We start from the raw sequence: 20,977 nt of genomic DNA, 5'->3' as shown, positions 1-20,977 counted from the left end.
TTTGGTGTTTATGTCCTTACCATTTTTAATATTTTATAAACCAGGAAATTAAAATGTAAGCACTTTAACATCCACTAGAATAATTTTCCTGACTTTTTTAAGGAAATGCTGAAAACAGGAAACTGGTTATTAGAAAGAGTTAAAGAAGGTGGTGAGGCTGGTACATTGGGAATATATATTTTGGGCCGTGAAGCTTTGGGTTAATTAAAAAAAGAAGAGCAAATTCCACCCATGTCATATAATTATGTTCCCTTGCTTGAAATGTGTTCAGGAGCAACGGGGAGAATTCACAGAGGGAGACAGGGTTCTGGAATGTTCCAGTGTATCCTACACAAGGGCATCATGGGCGAAGCCATGTATAGCATTTTAATCATATAACCATATTAATAAATCATATAACCATATTGATAAATCATATAAGAGGATTATTTAATGACAATGAGGATAAATTAAATTAAAATAAATTAATAACCATATTAATGAGGATAATATTGCTCTGCATGATGCAGTCTCTATTCTTTTAGTCTTTTTAAAATTTATTTTTATGGTATTTTTTCCATTGCCATTTATCCTCCTTAGGAGACTTCTGTTAGATCCCTGGACCAAGCAGATGGAGAAATTCAGCCTCACTCTCAACAACGTCCAGTTGCTTAGAAATTTTTCAAGTCTCAATCAGCCCCTTTATCCAATCATTTTGTTATCTGTGATGGCAACTTAGCATAAAATAAGGGATGAGATCACAGCAACAACTTGTTTCTGATGTCTTTGTTTTAAGAAAATTTCTTTTCAGGAAGCACCTGCCAAGTTATATACAATTTGAAAAAGGATCTCAGAAATTTGTAAGTTGTTGTTTTAATTTAGCTACATTATCAAAGTGAATTGTTTGGTTTCTTTAGGTCTTGGAGCTTTATTGTCACTAAAGTTCCTAAAGTTACATGTGACAAAAATGTATTTTATATATATGCATATATATATAATTTTAATATTTATTTATGTATTTAAATAAATTATTTTAATACAGGAATTCCTCAGATTTGATTTTACTGATAATTGTAACTATCTTTTTAACAGATCTCTGCATGCATTTCCTGGCCAGATGACTCCCATTTGTTCTTTGGACCACATGGCAACTTAACAGTGATTCTGAAAGCCTCTCTCACGGTAAGATGTTTGAAATGACAAAAGTCAATTAGGTGAATGTTCTAAATGCATCCACAGAGAGCAAAGAGATTGTCCCTGTTGACATAACGTGACCTTTGTGGTCATCTAACTTTTCATGGCTTCCTTGAGCAATAAGGCTCTAAACAATTTTCAACCATAGTGCTAAACTCTATTGGCGTTCTGCCAAATTATTACAAATTACTTCCCTTCCCTGCATTTTGGAATAAGTTAGAACTATGACTGATCACTTTAGGTGTGTGGACTTCACACATGGATTTTTCGTAAATCCTCCAATTTCACAAGACAGCATCTTATCCCATCAAAAACACTCTTACCACGGTTAAAGGTTTATTTATAAAATAGGAAAGACTATGTAATACAGATAAAACAATGAGCAAGATTCCTGAGTATCTCCTGTTCATAAGACTCTTTTTCTTACCCACACCGGGGATGCTCATTTCTCCCCTCAGAAGAACATTGCAGTATTTGGGAGCATGCTGGCTTCCCAAATTTCTGGAGACTGTGTTACAAGCATGGAATATTGGCTGCCTGTGGGTGGAAACAGTCACTGTTGTCTGTCTGGACTAGACCCCATACCCGATATCCAAAACAGCTTCCCAGACTCTGAAAAATGAGAGCTTATCTCTTTGGTTATCAGTGTTACCTGATTTGGTTACCTGATTAGTCTTCTTCTGATCGTTGTTCCTTGCTGAACTCATTTCATACCCCAGTTTGGTTCTCAGAGGGCCTCTCTGCTCACTGACTCACCCACTCTTTCCCCAAATGCTTGCCTGCATGATGGTCATTCTGCACAGATGTGGCCAATAAGGCAACTGAGTGACCCTCATACTCTCCACACTGCAGGTCCTCCAGGGTCCTCCCAATTTGTGGCTTTGACTCTGTTTCCAGTGTGTGGCACTGATTTTTTACTTCCACTGCTGAGTGTCACATTATATGGAATGTCCTGGCAAAGACTCCATATGTTTTTGACCTTCTCTCTGTCTGCCTGCCTTTGTTTCCTATGATATCACATCTTCTTAGAAGCATTTTTTGGAAAGTCTTATTTTCTCTGCTTATGCTGCTGGGGGTGATATTAATTCATTTTATCTACACAAAGTGGTATTTTAAGAGAAAGCCTTATATTTAAAGTATGGACTTTATAATTGAGATGGAAATTTGGGGAAACGTTTCGGGAGAGTAGTGAAAGGCACCCTGTGCTCAAATGAGCTTGAGGTTTTGTAACAAACGTGACTTCAGGAGTTGTTTTCATAGTGACGTGAAACCGTGTAGTCATGGGATTAATAAGGAGAGAGCTCAGGTTCAACAGAAAGCTCAGAGACCAAAGACAAATTGGGTGGGGTTTGTTTGAGATGAATGGAGGGTCCAGGGTACATAAAAATCATTTCTCTCAAAGAACATGGGTAAATCTCATTCATGTGGGACCACTCGAAGAACAAGCGATGGGGTTGGCCACAGGGATTTTTACGTAGTGTGGCACAGTAAGGAGAGCAAAGATTTTGGAATTTATGGGTTGAGGTTTGGCTTCCCCTCAATTGCCTGGATAATTTTTGTCAAGTTATTTCAAAGCCTCAATTTCCTTATTTCTCAAAGGAAAACAGAAATATCTAGAGGGGAGGCTCTATGTAAAGATACTTTGTAGAATGTGCTCAGCCAACACCAGCGGAATTCCACTATTTTACTAGTTTCATCTGAAGTTGCTTTTGAGTGTCCACCATGCACATATCATTGAGTTCCCAACCTCCCTTCATACTTGAATTTCTGGTATCACAACACCTCAGTAAAGGCCTTCCAATGTGCTACTGACCTAAGAATGACAAACTTCTCCAATATATAGTAAAAAACTCCATTAATGGTAACATCTGGAGAATTGTTCCAGTTAACTAGAACTCTGGTTATTTCATGTGCTGTTACCAAAACCTTTTGAATATACACTGTCACCTTCTGGCCTAGAGTTTACAGCCAATGGAACAAGCATGAGTACTCTTTGCACATGAATGTCAGCTTTCTCTGCTGGAAACTGTCAGGGTGTCCAACCTTTGGGTGTCTCTGGGCCACACTAGAAGAGGAAAAGTTGTCTTGGGCCACACATTAAATACATGAACACTAATAAAAATAAAAAATAAAACAACAGCTCATGATGTTTTAAGTACATTTATGATTTTGTGTTGGTCTGCATTCATAGCCATCCTGGGCCGCATGCGGCCCACAGGCCGTGGGTTGGCCATCCCTGCTGTGGATCACGAGACAGGGCTGAGTGACCCAACAATGTAAGTTGGCAGCTGGTTTTGTGAATAAATCTCTGGTAGGAGCTTAGCTTTTGTTATTTTACTCTTTTACATGGAGAAGGGAATAAAGAAAATAATAGTTATTTTGGCTTTGATAAAGCACTGTCAAAGTTTTGGCTACTGGTTTGAAGAAGTGGCTTGCTTCTATTTCCAAGTAGCTTGTTGATCTTCTCATGAGGCTAGTGAGAGAGAAAGGGGTGTAAGAATGGCTCGTATTTCTACTCAGACAACCAGAGTCATGGTGACGCCATAACAGAAGAGACCGCTCTGGAAAGCCTGTGCCAGGAGCAGATGGGAGCATCAAGTGTTGGTTTATGAGGAGCACCACGGGTTTATGCAAGGATTTTGTGGGGAGGTCAGGGAAGGAGGTGCATTTTGTTAGGGTATTTGGAAGGGATGCTGGGTGGAAATAAACCACATGCCCCATCTTGGGTTAGAAATGGATCTGTCATTAATATTTAGAAGGATGTTTTACATTTGGGACATTTTTTTATGATGGCTATGTCTTTTTATAACCCACCTGTGCCACTGAGAGACCAAATGTAGCCCAGCTGGGAGTGTGTGTTACTGGGTCTGTTCTCCCCACGATGCCATAGACTTCTCGTTGTAAGTTCTGGCAGATTTTTGTGCTGTGAGGAGAGGTGACTAGAAGCTATGGGCATTCTGGAAATTATGGGCTTTTCATGCCCTAACTCAACTCTAGTTTCTTATAAGGGGACAATTTTGTGGGAGAATTGTCCTCTTTCTGTGGCTCTATTTTGTGAATTATTTCACCTTTAAGAAATGGAAGGGGAGAATTGAGGTCTGAATAATTTACAGAGCATAACTCTTACATGCAGGGTAATATCAGTGTAAGTAACAAGAAAAATAACTGGCAAAACATATGATCATGCTCCAGGAGCTGTGAGAACGATTTTCAATCATCTAGAAATTTCAGGATCCTTCTGAATGCCAACAAGTTATGGTTTGCTGGGAATTCCTGAAATCAGAGCTTCCACATGGAACCTTCTGCATCCCACACTCAGTTACATCAGTCCCATTTTGCCTATCCCATCCCATCCCCTCTTCAGTCCCTTAACAGCTGACTTCTGCTTTCAGGAAATGTGCATCTGGAAACATTGGTGTGGCAGAGGCTTGCTCTGTGCTCACCAAACCATTTCTTCTCCTGGGCACTCAGTTAACCTACATTTCCCAGCCCACCTGCTTCTGGGTGGGGCTCTGTCAGTAGCACTGGAGGAAGTGATTCATGTTACTCCAGAGCTGACCTGGAAAGCACCCTGTTCCATTCAATGTAGTCCCTCTCTTCCCTGCTTGTTGCAGTTGGCTGATGCCAGAGCAAACTTGTATTGAAGGTAGAATAGACAGAGCAGGAAGGAGCCTGGATTCCTGAGTAACCATGGAAGGAGATTCATCCAATCAGATTGATTTCCTTGGGACTTTGCCTAGTGAGAAATAAACTTTTATTGTTAAGGCACTTGGAATTGGGGCTTGTTTCTTAGAGCATTTGGCTTGTCCTGGCTAATGCGTTGAGCCATTCACTCCACTATCTTTGTGAGCATTTATTATTCATCAACTAATCTTCAAGGCAGGTGACTCACAGTTCACTCAACAGGAGGCAAAATCCTGAACGGATGGGATTTTGGGGAATGACAAAGGCCCTTTTGTTCCTGAGATGTTTGATTTAGTTTTTTCTGAGTCCATTGGATTTGTCAGTCATTGTGAAAACCATTCTATGAGGCTGATTGAATGCAATCCATTTTGGAGGGAAGGAGGAGGTCCTCAGTTTTCAATTCAGGTGCAATGGTGTGTACTGTGTGTTCTTCTGTAGCCAGGCATAGCACATATGGTATAGTATTGATTACAGCTAGTATGCTGAAGTTTGTGAATTTCTAAAAACTTTTTATTTTGAAATAATTACAGACTCAGAAGGAATTGCAAAGAAATGTGCAAGGAAGTTCCTTGGACCCCTTTACCCAGCCTCCTCCAATGCTGATATCTTATATAGCTATAGAACAATATCAAAACCAGGACATTGGCATTGGTACAATCTATAGAGTTAATTCAGATTTTACCAGTTATACCTGTACTTATTTGTGTGTGTGTAGTTGCAGGCAATTATATCACACTTGTAGCTTCATGTAACTACCATTCAGAATCAAGATGCAGAACTAAACCCAAACCACAAAGCTCCTTCACGTTCACCCTTTATAGCTATATCTGCACTCTAACATTCCCCCGGCCCCCACCAATCCCTAACCCTTGGCAACCACTAATCTGTTCCCCGTCTCCATAATCTTATTTTGAGAATAATATAAATGGAATCATACAGTATTTGACCTCTTACGCTGAGATTGACTGTTTGTCACTCAGCATAATTCCCCCAAGGCCCATCCAAGTTGTCGTGTGTATCTGTAGTTCATCCTTCTCTATCGCTGAGTAGTATTTCATCGTATGGATATACTACAGTTTGTTTAACCATTTACATGTTGAAGAAATTAGGGCTAGCCCTGATTTTGGCTATTATGAATAAAGCTGCTATGAATAGTCATGTTTTAGTTTTTGTGTGAATATAGATTTTAACTTCTTTGGAATAAATGCTCCAATGTGCAATTGCTAGGTTATACAGTAAGTACATTTTTAGTTTTAGATGAAACTGCTAAACTATATTCCAGAGTAGCTGCACCATTTTATATTCCCATAGGCGATGAATTAATGATCAGTTTCTTGACATCCTTGCCCCATTCGATGTTATCACTATTAAAACAATTTGTTTCAGCAATCCAGAAAGGTATGTAGTGATATCTTCACTGTAGCCTTAATTTGCACTTTACTGATAGTTAATGATTTTGAAAATTGTGTGTTATTAATCATCTATATTTCTTCTTTGGTAAAATATCTGTTTGTGTCTGGGCTCATTTTCTGATTGGATTTTGTGTTTCTTTTTATGTTAAGTTTTGAGGGTTCTTTATAGAGTCTAGATATTAGTCCCTTTATTGGCTGTGTGGTTTGCAAATATATTCTTTCACTCTATAATTTGTCTTCTCACCCCCTTAACAGGACTTTTCACAGAACAGACAGTTCTGCTCTTAATGAGGTCCCCACAGGGCCCCCAGCCATGGTCCTGGCATGCAGTACATCCCTCCTGAGCAGTCAGTTTCCATGCAGAGATGACAGTAAGATGTGGAGAAGACCCACAAGGTCTTCGGTTTTAAATAATCTGTTGTGCCTTAGTTATTAAGTACCCACTCTCTTGAGTTGGGCTACTGGGCTTAGTCATAACAGCATAGGTACTGGCGTCCGAACTATAATTATTCTAAATCACACTTGGAATCATTTGGGAAAAGAAAAAGGCTTTCAACTAAGGGATGACTCATGAGATCCTGGAGAGGGAAGGCCAAGAAAGAGCAAAGCCAAAGGATAGGAAATTTATAAAGCTTCTGGGAAAACCTAGTTCAGAGAACATCAGACCTGGCCTCCAAGACCTTCTCTCAAATCTCACAAATCACATTTGATTTCAAAAGAAACAATGATAACTGTCTTGAGCACAAGATGGCAGTCTTACCTCTGCTTCACTCCCCATGGCTGTCTGGAGAGAAGTGATAGGAAACAGAGCAGAAACAAACCTGCTTTTGTTGCTGAGGAATATTGAAAAATAAATAGTAATCAAGAGGGATGATGAGGGAAGGAAAGAGATTAAAAATAAATGGAAGGGTTGTGTGTGTGTGTGTGTGTGTGCTGTGTTTTGATTTGTTTTAAAATTTGGCTTTAGTCATCGTCTTGACTCTCTGCTAAATTCTTGTAGGCTAGGTCCCACATGCATGTTTTGGCTGTAGAGCCAAGTACCTAGGAAAGTACAAGGGATGTAGAAGAAGGCAGAGACCATATGTGCTGGAGAGGAGGCTGGCTAAGGGCCTGGATCTCAGATGGAGGGAGGGTTGGGCTAAGCTACGATGATCTCTTCTCAGTGTTCTCATGAAAATAAGAAAATGGGAAATTTCTTTTTTATACAAAGAGCTATGCCAATCTCTAGAAAGGGTTTAGATGGTATTCACTTATAGGTAGATATTAAGAAGAAGAGTAGAAGTTTCCTTCTCTCTCTTCTTTCCCTTTCTCTAGTAGCTGCTGAAATCCAAAATGAACCACTTGGAACACCCTCTTTCCTGCAAAGAAAATCATATCCCAGAATGAAAATATGGATGAGGAGGAAAGCCAAACTTAACAAAAAGTTCTCTGGCATTCTCTAATAAGATGTCCAATGTAGCCCGAGCAGTACAGAGCTAGTCTGGTCCCTACAGCCAGCTCCATAACTGTGTCAAAAGCCCCAAAGTGAAGGAAGCCAGCAGGCTGCTTCCTCTGGGATGAGGTGAGGTCATTCTGTGCTTTGCCACTTCTCATGATATCCAGCTACAGGACAGCCAGTCCCCATTATAGGCAGAGAAAGCTTCTCAGAAGCTAATGGTTGTTTCTTCCATCCCAGAAAGTGGGGGCTACCTTGACACTTCCGATCTTTGTTGAAGTGATGTTATGTCTTTGTTGTATGACTTTCTTCACTTAGAAACTAAAGATTAATAATTAGGCAATGCAACCATTTTTGGAGGCAATATCCTTCACATGAAGAAAGTTTCAGACAAAGTTTCAGACACTCAATGACAATATCCAATTAGTCATTCAAGAACCTTGTGAGATGGGAGATGTGTGATAACATTATCCCCATTTTAAAAATAAATGTGGCATTGCAAGCACAGAAAGGCAAGTTGAGAATCTAAAACAATCTTGTGATTCTTCTTGGAGTATCGTTTGCTCAGTTACTTAGAGAACAAAGAGTTCAAAGGCCACTGGAGAATCAGAACCTAAGGGAGTGGCTGCTAAGTCTTTGGGGTTGCAGGAGCACTGGGGTAGCTCTCAGAATTTCCCCTCCCAGGCTAAAAATTATTGAGTGGAAAGTTTTTCAAGTTTAAGTTGAGAAGAATTGATTTTGGTGGCTGTAATTTGAGGATCTTACAATACACCTTGAAGATCATTACATTAGCAATATTCTGCAGTACAGAAAACCCGTTTAGGGTTTTCTCTGCCTACAAAGGGGACTGGCTGTCCTGTAGCTGGATATCATGAGAAGTGGCAAGGCATAGAAAGACCTCACCTCACCCCAGAGGCAGCAGCCTGCTGGCTTCCTTTATTTTGGGGCTTTTGACACAGTTATGGGGCTGGCTGTAGGGACCAGGCTAGCTCTGTACTGCTCGGGCTACATTGGACATCTTATTAGAGAATGCCAGAGAACTTATTGTTAAGTTAGGCTTTCCTCCTCATCCATATTTTCATTCTGGGATATGATTTTCTTTGCAGGAAAGAGGGTGTTCCAAGATTTAGCTTGATCAGCCATCAGAAAGTTCAATTATCCTTTAGGAACATGTTCTTCTCTTCTCCCTTACACTTGTGAGGCTAAGAGGAGATGGGGGGAATAAAGGCTTCTCCCATCTCCAATACTTTTTCTCTTAATCCACAAGACATCTTGCTCTGTGCACAGGAGATGTCTTCCAGTAGTAGAGAAGGTTTATTGAAACATTTAAAGATCAATAGGGGGAAGGCAAAAGTTGCACTTTTTGTGTTTGCAAAGGGCCTTGCAGAATCTCCAAGGCTTCCTGTACAGAAAAGAGGTATTTATATTACAAGGCATGAGGTCAGTCAACTAACTTACCACGAATGTCCTTTAAGAAAGGGAAACCACGTAGGTGAAAACCAACAGGCTCTCAAGAAGAGGTGGATTTTTTGTTTTACCAAATAATTGGTTTTCTGTTTTCTCTTTGCTGGGATGACTTCAGAAGTAAAATTATGATTTGAACTTTGTTTCTATAAGGCTTTCTACTCGCCAGACTTAGAACAGTTCTAAGGTCATCTAAAGTCAAAGGTCGGGGTCCCCCGGGTGGAGGGAAGGAGGAAGGATAGAGAGATGTACACACATGAAAATACTTGGAAAAGTTTCAGTGCTTGTCAGAGGCAGGTCTTGGCAAGAATCATCAAACGCCCTTCAAGCAGGCTGCTGCGTTGCTGAGAGTGGACTGGCTGTAGGGAAGACTGATCTAGTGGCCAGAAAGCAGTCACTCTGGTTCAGTCTGCTACTGCCCACTGGGCCCTCGTTTCTGGTGGGATGCTTGCATTTCAGTCACTGATGCCATTGTCCTTCCATTTCTATTTCTTGACTTAGTGCACTGATGAGACCTCCAGTACAATGCTAGAGGAATGGTGAAAATGGATACCCTTAACTCCCTATTGATATTTGGGGGAAAGCATTCTATTTTCCACATTAAGAATTATGGCCACTGTAGGCTTTTGGTAGATTCTGTTTATCAGTTGAGGACATTCATTTTTATTTCTTGTTTGTTGAGAGGTCTCAGGAATAAATGTTGAATGAAGTCAAATTGGCCTTTTCTATGTCTTTTGAGGTGATTGCATAGTTTTAGGTTTTTAGTTTGTAAATATGATAAGTTGATTGATTTTCGAATATTAAACTAAAATTGCATTCTTGGGGTAAACCTCACTTAGCTATGATGTTTTTGAATGTATGATGGTTTGTTGGATTCAGTGTGCTGAGATTTTATTTATAATTTTAGCATGATGAGGAATATTGCTTTGTTGTTTTCTATTCCTGTAACGTCTTTGTCTGATTTGGTATCAAGGCAGTATGGCCTCGTCGAATGAGTTGAAAAGTGTTCTTTCCTCTTCCCGGTAATATTCCGGTACTATTCATTTTCTGGTATTAGTTTTCCTTAATTGTTTTGTAGAATTCACCAGTAAATCCCCTTGGGCCTGGAGTCATCTTTATGGGAAAGTTTTTAATGAGAAATTCAATTTCTGAAATAGATACAGGACTATTCAGGTTGTCTATTTCTACTATAGGGACCTTTGTAAGCTTGTATCTCTCAAGGAATGCATCCATTTCATCGAAGTTGTTAAATTTATTTACATAAAATTGTTCATAATATTCCCTTATTATTTATTCAATACCCACAGATTCTCTAGTGCTGTCATTGTTGTCATTCCTGTTTTTGATAGTTTGCGTGTTTTCTCTTTCATTCTTGGTCAGTCTGGCTAGAGGTTTATTAATTTTATTCATCTTCTCAAAGAAAGAGCTTTTGGCTTCGTTGATTTTCTGTCTTGTTTTTCTGTCTTCTATTGCATCTTTTCCCACTCTTATCTTTATTACGTCCCCTCTCCTGTTTACTTCGTATTTCATTTGTTCTTCGCTTTTTGGTTTCTGAAGGTGGAAGCTGAGGTCACTGGTTAAAGACCTTTTTCTTTTCTAACATAGGTATTTGGCATTAAAAAAAATTCCTCCTAAATAATTTAAGATGCTTTAGTGGCATCCCACAAATTCTTTTTAAAAAAAATAGTTTTATGTCTGTTTTTCCAGCTTTACTGAGATATAATTGACATACAAGCATAAATTCTGATATGCAGTATTTTCAATTTCCCTTTTGAATTTTGCTTGGACTCTGCTCCCTTTAATCCTTTTGACACTTCTTTCCCTGGCTTCAGGTAATTTCACCACCTGCATGTGCCAATCAGTACTCTGATGAATACTTGAGGGGGCCCGCTGCAGACCTCTGGAGTTCTCCTTTGCACACTACTCTCTTCTCTGCTACTTGATCGTTGTGAACTCTGACCTCCTTGGGTTTCTTTGATTCTCAGCTATGTTTCTTTAACTCAGGGAGTTGGACTCTGCCTGGATTCCCTCTTCTTGAGCCACAGGCTTCATTGTCTTATCTCCACAGTCTTAAAAATTGTTATTTCATATATTCTGTTCAGTGTGTTGATGATTTGTTTGGAGATGAAATCTGTTCCCTATTACTCCATCTTAGTCAGAAGCAGAAGCAGGCAGTGTTTTTGTTTTTACAACCCAGTGTTGGATGTTAAAATTGATTTATTAGGTTATTACAAACATTAAAAATAAAATGTTATAAAATAGAAAATAGAAGTTAGTGTATTCTATGTATTAAGAGTAAGTTTTTTGAAGACTTTTTAAGTTATATGTATTTATATATAATACACATATATATATATACATGTTGGATTATGATATAAAAGGCATTTCATACTATGGGTCATAGCTTAAAAAAAAAGCTTGAGAAATGCTGTCCTAAACAGTACAGGTTCAGTATAGGCCAGAGGCTGCAACACTTAGTCTCTTTCCACCTCTGCCTTGAAGAGTTCATATGCTCTGGGGAAAATTATTTCTATTTCATTTTATCCATCTGAAAAATGTTCATCATTTCTGGTCTGAGAATCTCTGAAATCTCTGTGCAATACCTTGTAGCTCTTAAAATTGAGATAGATCAATAATTTAATCAGTTAAGAAATAGTTATTATTTTCCCAGTGTGCTTCAGGCACTGTGCATGATAATCTTGAGTTACTAGCATGAATGACAGGGAGGCCCTGGAGGCCTGGAGCTAGAACATACCTGGCTACCAGAGGAAGCAGGAAGTAAGGTTTGAAGACGTGCTATATCAATTTCAGCAGTGGGAGGATTCAAAGATTGTGGAGATGGGAGGGAGAGTGTCCAGATGGAATAGTTAGAGGGGCTTTCAGTCTTAGATATTAAGAAAGTGAGAGTGCAGAGGGCCCGTTTGAAGAATCTCAATGCTAGTTTATTGCATCTCATTCATTACACACACACGCACGCATTTTAATACTTGCTATGTCCTTGAGATATGTCAATGAACAAAATGACTCTTGCCCTCATGGAGTTTACATCCACTAGGAGAAATGCAGTAAACAATAAATATAATAAATAAGTGAATGATCTGTTGAAAAATGGTAAGGACTATGGAAAAACACTTGAGCAGTAAAAGGGTAATTAGAAGTGGGGCTGCCAGTTCTAATTTTATGTGGGAGATATTCAATGCGGGCATATTTAGAATCTAAATTTAATGGTAGTCTATATTGTAATACAGATTCTAAAAATATTCCAACATAATTAGAATCTTTATGTTGCATTGACACTTTGCGGCCACTAGGACGCAAGTAGGCCATTCTGAGAAAAATAGGGTGAGGGTGGGGTGTGTGTGTGTGTGTGTGTGTGTGTGTGTGAGAGAGAGAGAGAGAGAGAGAGAGAGAGAGAGGGAGGGAGGGAGATGGAGATGTATGTAATTATGCACATACTCTACCCCCAGGTGTTCTGCTAGGGCAAGGTAGAAGAATGATACTATGTGACCTGGACCAAGACATTTTTGCCCTTTGCTTTCCTTCCTTGGAAGGAGTTAGCGGCTGAGTAGAGGAATGAACTTCAGTCTGGTAGTTCAGCACCCAGTGCATGTCACAACCTAGTGATGGTGGAGAGAGACAGACCTGCTGGCCTTTTCTTCCGGCCTTGCAACGAGATTGTTATAGGTTCTCTGCGAGGATTCCCGCGGTTACACCCAGCGCTGGGGGTCTGTACAAAAGCCCCACTAGATGCTTTCCGTTTCCTTGTAATTTTTAAAACGTCTCAGAGATTATTTGGACGTTAGGATTTTTCGATCCTCCCACTCCAGCCTCTACCGGCAGATGGGTGATCATTCTCATCTTCTGGACGAGATCCCATCCGGTGGCCCTTACTGGCTCCGAGAACTGCAGGACCTGGCAAGAGGCGTGCTAGCTGGGCACGGGCGCGCACGCGTCGGGCGCCGCAGGTTGCGCATCTGGCGCCAGAGCGCGCCCCCCGTGCAGTTGCAGCCGCATCCGCGGCCCTTGGTTTGTGCTCTCAAGCGTGCCGGGTGCTCTCTCCCCGCGTGGGGGCACCAGAGCCCTCGGAAGTGTATGGCACTGCGGTGCATTTTCCTAGTTCCTTCTAAATGACTGCGGAAAAACAGCTTCTCCGAGCCGCAAATAAGAAGACGGATTCTCAGACTAGGCTTGCGAATGCCCCGCAGCCATCATTTAACTGAGCTCGCAGAACAGTTACGATTTGTCACCCGACCCTCCGGGATCGCCTCATTTGTCCCTAGTGAGACCCCGAGGCTCTGGTCGTGCCGGGCTTCTCCGTAGCTGGATGTATGTCGTGCTCCGGGCGGCGCGGGCGCAGGGCACGCGTTTGCGCACACCCGCGCACACCCGAAAACGCACAAGGTACGGCAGGGGAGCAAGGGCTTTGGGTGCCCCCAGTGGGGGTGGGCATAGCGGGGAGTGAGCTGGGAATGGCTGCATCCTGCCAGGCTGACAGATGAGAGAAAATGACGCGGCGCCACACATCGGACAGGCCAGGGAGGCAGTCGCGCACTTAGGGAACCCAAAACGCGCCAGGCGCGCTCCCTTCCCCTCACATGTCTCTGTTTCCCGGGCGTGTGATTCCAGAAAACCATAGGAAAAAAGGCCCACCTCGAGAGCTAGAGTTGCGCTTGAATACTCCCTTCCTTCTACAAAAGCACCGACAGGAAGACCCTCCAAAATCACGGATTCCCAAATAGATACCCCGGAATGGGAGCCTGTTCCTTGGTTACAGATGCTGAATACGTTTTGGTGTTTACAATATTTATTTATTTTTAGGATAGCTCGCCCTCCCTTTTAGGCAGGATGGTAAAGGAGAACGCAGGGGGGAGGGAGGATTCCTATAATAAGAATCAGCGCATTTTTCAGAGCTGAACCGAGCTGGGTTTTCATTTCAAAAAAGGAGACAGCCTCTGGTGCGATTGTAGAAGAGACCGCGTTGTGAATTAGGGACTGGGAGGCGTTGAGCAGCGGAACGGTCCATTTCAGAGGTACCTGGATCTAAATGAACACACACACACACACACACACACACAAAACACGAGCGCGCGTCTACACAGCCAGGATATGTGTGTGTGCGCGCGTATGTGCGCGTGTGTGAACTCCCACATGCTGCTGCTGTCTGCTTCTGGCCAGTGGCACCGATGCCTCCCTCCTCCCCGCTCGCCCCCAGATTCCCCTCCCCTCCTTGTTGCTTTTGTCTGGAGGGTGTTATGGGTCTGTGTGTATATGAGCGTGTGTGTTTTTGGATTTCAGACTAATTTTCTGGAGTTTCTGCCCCTGCTCTGCGTCAGCCCTCACGTCACTTCGCCAGCAGTAGCAGAGGCGGCGGCGGCGGCTCCCGGAATTGGGTTGGAGCAGGAGCCTCACTCGCTCCTTCGCTCGTGCTCTCTGCGCTCAGTGCCCAGCGGCAGGAGGAGCCTGCACCCAGGCGCCGCCGGCGGGCGGTAGGCGCTGGAGGCCCGGTGAGCAGCGCGGGCAGTGTCCTCTCTGGCTTCGGCCCTCACTGTGCCCCCTGTGGCGGCCGTGGCGGCTCCCCAGGTGGGACGCGCCGCACCACCTGCCCGCGCCCCCTGCACCCAGCGGCGGTGGCAGATTCTGCAGCATCATGGGGGGGTGGGGTGGGGGGCCGTCTTGGAGCCTTCATAGCCGGCAGTCTCTTCGCCCCCTTTCAAAGGGTCCTTCTCCTGGCCTGTGCCATGGAATCCGGTCTCAGGGACCCTAGCCCTACCTTCCCTCTCTCGACTTCAGACTTGGAAAGAGAATGGGCATACTGGTGGCCCCAGAGGCATCAGTGCCATCAAGGGGCAAGTTTATTTCTGGGATGGGAGCTGGGCACTCATCTACCCACAGTCTCCTGGCTGGGGTCAGAGTGGGGGTGATGCGAGCACGAAAAGAGAGTGCCTCATTTGGTGGTGTCTGGGGTCCTATGCCCAGTCTCATGCGTGTCTGTTTGTCCTCAGCCCCGAGGTGCGTCCGGGATCCCAGTGCGTGTCTAGCAAGGAGCCTGCGTCCCCAGAGAGTCCCGGGAGCACCCGCCGCGGCTGGTGCGCGGCGCGCTGGGCCATGCTGCCGTGCCCGCGGCGGAGCTGCGAGTGCCGGTAGCGCCCCCTGTGAAGCAGCCGGAGATGCCCCGGGCACTGTGAACGGTGCTGCCCTTCAGGACATACTCAGCCTCGGACACACTCGACTCTGCGGCCCTTGACCAGCATCCAGTAGAGAGAGCGGCGGGCGCGGCAAAGACCGCCCAGCATTGGCAGGGGAGGCCGACCCGTGCAGCGCAGGGGCACGTACTCAGACTCCAGCTGACACTTGCGGCTAGGGATGTCGACCTGGACTAGGTGGCATGGACCCGCAATGGCCCGGCTCTGGGGCTTCTGCTGGCTGGTTGTGGGCTTCTGGAGGGCCGCTCTCGCCTGCCCCACCTCCTGCAAATGCAGCACCTCTCGGATCTGGTGCAGCGACCCTACTCCTGGCATCGTGGCATTTCCGAGATTGGAGCCTAACAGTGCAGACCCTGAGAACATCACCGAAATGTGAGTTCCTGATGTTCTTCCTTCTTTCTTCTCTCCTGGCCCTTATGACCAGGGCTGGCCAGGCGGGCCCTTCCTGGGCATGGATGTTATCTCAAGTCTGGGGACAAGTCAGAGATGAGAAGTGCAGGACTGGGCCATCTGTCAATTACCTATCTGTTTCACTGGCTTGGGGCCGATAACACGGGTAGAAGTGTGACAATTTAAAGTACGTTACACACACACACACTCACACACATACCCCTTGTGCCCCTTGTAGGAAGGCATTCTATATGCACTTTATAATTCAAAGGCCCGCTGTGTGTGCTTTAAGCTTTCCATATGCAATAACTTAATTTTGGACATTTTTGTTTGATAAGACGCTATGTGTATGTTGTGTTAGGAGAAGTGTCAGTAATATTTATGAGAAAGGAGGTTAAGGTAATTAACTTTTTGAAATTTGTGGGAGGAGGTTAGAGTCTCTCCCTTCCCATCTTTCTCTGAAGTTTGGAGTTGACCAATTTCCCTTTTCATTTTATACATCAGATTTTGCTTAGGAGATTGCATTCAGAGATGGCCTTGAAAATGATCTGTAAGAGGAGAAGTTTTGAGTGTTGAAAAGCACTTGCTCAAAAGAGAAAATGTGATTGTTGGAAGCCTAAAAGCCTGGCCTGATTTAATTTGGAGTTGACTTCTCAGAGATATAATTTTGAGACCATTTGGATTATACATCTTAATTGTGCTTTGAATAATTTCCCAGGACTAGGTTGGATGATAGAGCAGTATGTAGTACTCAGATGAATGCTGCCTTTAGCATGGGACCTCTAGGTCTGTGGAACTGTTTGGGCTTGTTCTGATCTGATGGAGAAACAGAATTGTGCATTTCTGTCCTCCTCTTTTGATGCCGTGTGACAAATACATTACCAAGTAGGAATTTACCAGTCCTTTCTCCAGCATTCTCCCATCAGCTCTGCTAGAGGTGTTTTTTAGTTTTTTGCTCTCACCTTTGCTGTTTATTTCATTAACATGAGGTTTTATTTATCCACGTAGAGGGTTGTAAGGCAAACTTTCTCCTGGTTTCCTTATGTGTTTGATACTAAGATAGGCAGCCCTGAACGTACGGCTTGGGCTGCGGCCTTCCGGTTGGCGAGTGCGCATGCATTTTTTTTTCCCACAGAAAACGCACAGCTTGTTTCTGCCAACGTATGAACGAGATAAGCTGTTTTTTTTTCATGTAAGTAAGAGACCCACGTAGTCTCTGTTTGTTCTGCTGGTGGTGTTCATGTTATAAGGCTTGGGCAGAAGGAAGTGACAGCAGAACAGAGGGGAAATGTACTGGCTTAGCAGTGCTGAGCTGTGCCCGGAGCAGCCAACTGTCAGGCTGGATCCAGGAGGCTTGGTTCTCAGTCTTTCTTGCAAGGAGAGCAGCGGTCAGCCTGAGTGAAGGGTGGGTAGGGCCCCCCAGCCATGCTGGCCCTGGGCTGGGTTCGTCCAAGTTTGCCAGGCTGGTGAGAGTGTCCATGGCATTTTGTCAGGCTCTGTGGCTTTTTCATGAGATGGGATGTCAGTGGTCAGATGCAGGAAGTCATATAGAATTCAGAGCTCTTCAGACTATTTTGAGACCATGGGCAGTGCCTTTGTACAATTAGATGTTTTGGTGTTTTAAAATTCTGTCTTAGATGATAGATAATATAAAGAGGGAAGAGATGAGATAAGGCTAATCGTTTTCATTTTAACCTTTGTTCACTTTAATATTTTAAAGGTCATAAAAAAGACAAAACTCTTTTTAAATTAAATGTTATTTTAAATATTAGTGGTCTTAGCTACCTAATATATCAGTAGGTTTAAGCAGAGCTTTCTTATATAAGTCTGCACAATTGCTGTTGTTCTTTTTATGTCTGATGACAAGTTCCTATTTTCAGGATTTTCAAAATTGATTTTTTTGATTATATTTACCAAAGCTCTTGTCACAGTTGTTCATTCAGTAATGGCACTCCTGATTTCTACTCTTATTTTTCACTCTTTTGATTTGAAAATTTATTGAGCCTGAGATAACTGAGAAGTATGTAGGTGAAAGTGTTTAGAGTGGGGAATCAGCCTGGTCGGCAGGAAAAAAGTATGTTTTTCTGCTCGGTCCCTCAGCTTTGATGAGCCCAGCCTGTCTGAGTTCCCGGTGTCCTTGTCTGTAAATGTATTGGGATCCTTGTTTAGAAAGCACTTCATATAGTTATTTTGAATTCTGCTCTTTTGATATCAAAATGGTACCAGTTCATGGGCTTGCTTCACTCATCCATACATGACCATCTGTGTTCTTTTTCTTACATGTTAATATTTGCTTGCACAGCTTTTCATTTCTTGGCCATGGGTGCCAGCTACAGTTGGAACCAAATGCACATTTAAAAAAATTTTGTTATTAGACCCAAGGGTTGTCCTAAAATAACTTGTTTTAAAGTTCTGGTTTAGTGGTGTTTAGATGAACTTACATATTTCTATTAAAAAAAATAGAAATAACATAAGTAAATAAACTGATTAGAACTTGCTGATGCAACAGTTGACTGTATCATTGAAAAATAGTATATTTTTTAATAGCTGTATGTTGGGGGAAAATATAACCACTATGCCGTTTAGAATATTGAGAGAGGTCATGATAGAACATTTAAAAAAACATATGCACTGATTAATTAAGAGATCAGGTTTTTGTTGTTCTTGTTGTTTCTACATGCATTTTTTAAGTCAAGCTGACATTTTGCTTTCAGAGTCCTTGTTTGACCTGTTTTACTAAAACTCTCCCCAGCGCAGTGCCTGTCTCACACCCTTCACCCAGGAACATGGTCTGTATCTGGATCTCTCTCTCTGTCCGCAGACATGCATCACATCTGGCCGTCATCACACTGCTGAGAAGTGCCAGCAACTGGTACTTGGAGATAGTTACACCAAACCTGCACTAAATTCAGTTTAAAAATAATACCATTGTCACATATGAGTGAAATTCAAGAGAAAAGCCTGTTGTTGGAATTATGTAACCAGCCATTTAAGTCTCAGTTTTATCAAGTGCCAAAATACATTGCAAATGACAAGTCCTGTGTCTCATAAGTGATAAAAGGCATGGTTAAAATAGGTCATGTATTTTTTTATTGCAGTCAAAAACATAAAACATAAAATTTGCCATTTTAACCATTTCTTGTACCATTCAGTAGTGTTAAGTATATCCACATTTTTGTAAAATGGGCATGAATTTTTCTATTGCCTATATTTTAATGAAGACCAATGATAACCTTTTTTCTGACTTTCTTGGGTGATATTCTCTTGGGTGATTTGGGGGCAATATTTGGCTACAGTATAATGTTTTTTGCTCTCAGTACAACACAGATAGAACTTGCAGCTTCTGCTGCCAGAGCCGCTCTGTGTAATTTATTGTTGGCTTGGTTAAGTGACTGTAATGTTATGTCATTAATACATTGATTTTGGCCCTCTCACCTTAGTTAGCTTTTCCACTACAATTAATTGTACTAAAAAATAGTTCTGGCATTTATAAAGATTCAGTGGAAGGCATCAATTTCTATTACTGTGATGTTTACTTCTCAGTCCCCTCCATTGGAGGTTCTAGAAGTTTGAATTGTGTTTCACTTGCATTTAAGAACCACAGAGTAAGTTTTAAGTGTGGTTACATAAGCCACACTGGGCTCGTTAATAAATAAGGCAGTCTAATTTACATCTTTCATTATTTAATACAGCTTGCAAGCTCTTGTTAAACACACGCTGTCTTCAGAGTGAAGGTATTTTCAGACTTCAGCTCAACACAACCATTCTGAAGTCTTAGTTTCATACCTCCCATCTCTGCATCATGCAGGTTTTCATTACACTGGGTCAAACAATTGAAAAGCCCCGTGACCCTCCTGACCCTACTTTCTTCCACCTCCCCCTCTCCATCACCTCTCATTGACTGTCTTCTCTGGAAAGTGACATTTTCTGATGGGAATTCAGAGCACTGGAGTGAAGAGAAGAGCCTGGGTTACATGTTATTGTGAACAAGTACAGTAATGGGAAGTCAAGATAGTGTGGCCACAGCCCCCCAGCACCAAATGTAGCTCTTATTTTTTTCCTGAGTTTAAGATCGTTCACTGTTTTTATTCCATAAACCTCTGTGTCCGTTTCAGTATTCCCTTGTAGAGAAGTTTTCTAAGCTGAAAAGTTGGCTGAACAGCTGAGAGTTGAGATCTCTTTCTCCCTAGGAACATTCTGTATGATCTCTTTGACTATATCTGGGTCATAGGAGTATAAAACCTAGAGCTTTTGTTTAGCTGGGGAAAGGAAATGGAATTCTTTTCTTTCTTTCTTCCTTTCTTTCTTTCTTTCTTTCTTTCTTTCTTTCTTTCTTTCTTTCTTTCTCTTTCTTTTCTTTGCCTTTGGTACTAAGCAAGTGCCTCCACTTTTAACTCATTGCACACCTTGCCTGTTAAGGGAAGAAACATTTTCAAACTATGATTGAATGTTATACACTGACATTATTTCTAGACTAACTTTACCACTTCTCTAGAGAGCTTCTAATAGGTTCAACAACTGTGAGATAGAATGTGGCATTGAACCTGCTACCCCTTGGAGCAGTGCCTAATTTTGGTTCCTCTTGATATCTATAAACCAATGGGATGATTTTTGGGGGGAGAGATTATTCAGATAGGGCAAACTTATTACTTGTTTGATGTGTGTGAGACAGAAAAAGAATAAAGCTCAATTTTGGATTATTAATAGCTAATTAAATATTTTCAAAATCTACTTGGTCTAGTGAGTTTAAAACACCAATCCTACCCGCCCCCCCCCCCCAAGGTGGCAGAAATCTGAGAGCCCTGCAGGGGCCTGATAATTCTAGCTCTACATTTGTTTGCTGATCAATTGTAACTAAAAAAGGCAACGATCCCACACGATCACGGTATCTTCTCACCACTTACTTTGCTCTCTGGGAAGTCATAAATACTGATTCGGGAGATGAAGGAGTGAATGGTTGTGAATGTTATAAATCTGGGAAGAAAAGTGATACGTGGGTATGAAGTTCACATGTTTCAAAAAACCTGTGTGTGACAGAAAGCTGGAGTCAGGTGTTACCTGATCTGGAAACAGCCCCTTACTGTCTCTGGGCTTGAGCTTGTCAGATGTAAAGTGGGGCCTTTGGAGTCAACGCTCAGACAAGTTCCTCCTGGCTCTGAAGCTCCACGCAGCTTCCGGTACAGAGGTAACATGGTTTATACATCAGCTATGAGGTA

The 20,977-nt window shown here is 42.4% G+C and overlaps 1 protein-coding gene across 5 annotated transcripts in view; it reads left to right on the top strand.

Moving 5' to 3' along the window:
- The first annotated feature begins 13,307 nt into the window (after positions 1 to 13,307).
- The window catches only part of NTRK2 (neurotrophic receptor tyrosine kinase 2), a 319,382-nt gene continuing 311,712 nt past the window's right edge, over positions 13,308 to 20,977 (top strand). Inside the window, exons 1-3 of one of the 5 annotated variants that reach the window (XM_053923455.2) lie at positions 13,308 to 13,569; positions 14,464 to 14,672; positions 15,171 to 15,743. In XM_053923455.2, coding sequence (XP_053779430.1) covers positions 15,532 to 15,743 — 212 coding nt within the window. In that variant the 5' untranslated portion in view covers positions 13,308 to 13,569; positions 14,464 to 14,672; positions 15,171 to 15,531. Of the gene's footprint in view, positions 13,570 to 14,111; positions 14,199 to 14,463; positions 14,749 to 15,170; positions 15,744 to 20,977 lie in introns of those variants that run through there. The other 4 variants (XM_053923458.2, XM_053923460.1, XM_053923461.2 and 1 more) reach the window with 4 other exon arrangements.

This window comes from Desmodus rotundus, chromosome 1 (genome assembly GCF_022682495.2).
Source record: "Desmodus rotundus isolate HL8 chromosome 1, HLdesRot8A.1, whole genome shotgun sequence".
NCBI classification, from domain to species: Eukaryota; Metazoa; Chordata; class Mammalia; order Chiroptera; family Phyllostomidae; genus Desmodus; species Desmodus rotundus.
This window is presented reverse-complemented; position numbering and strand designations above follow the sequence as displayed.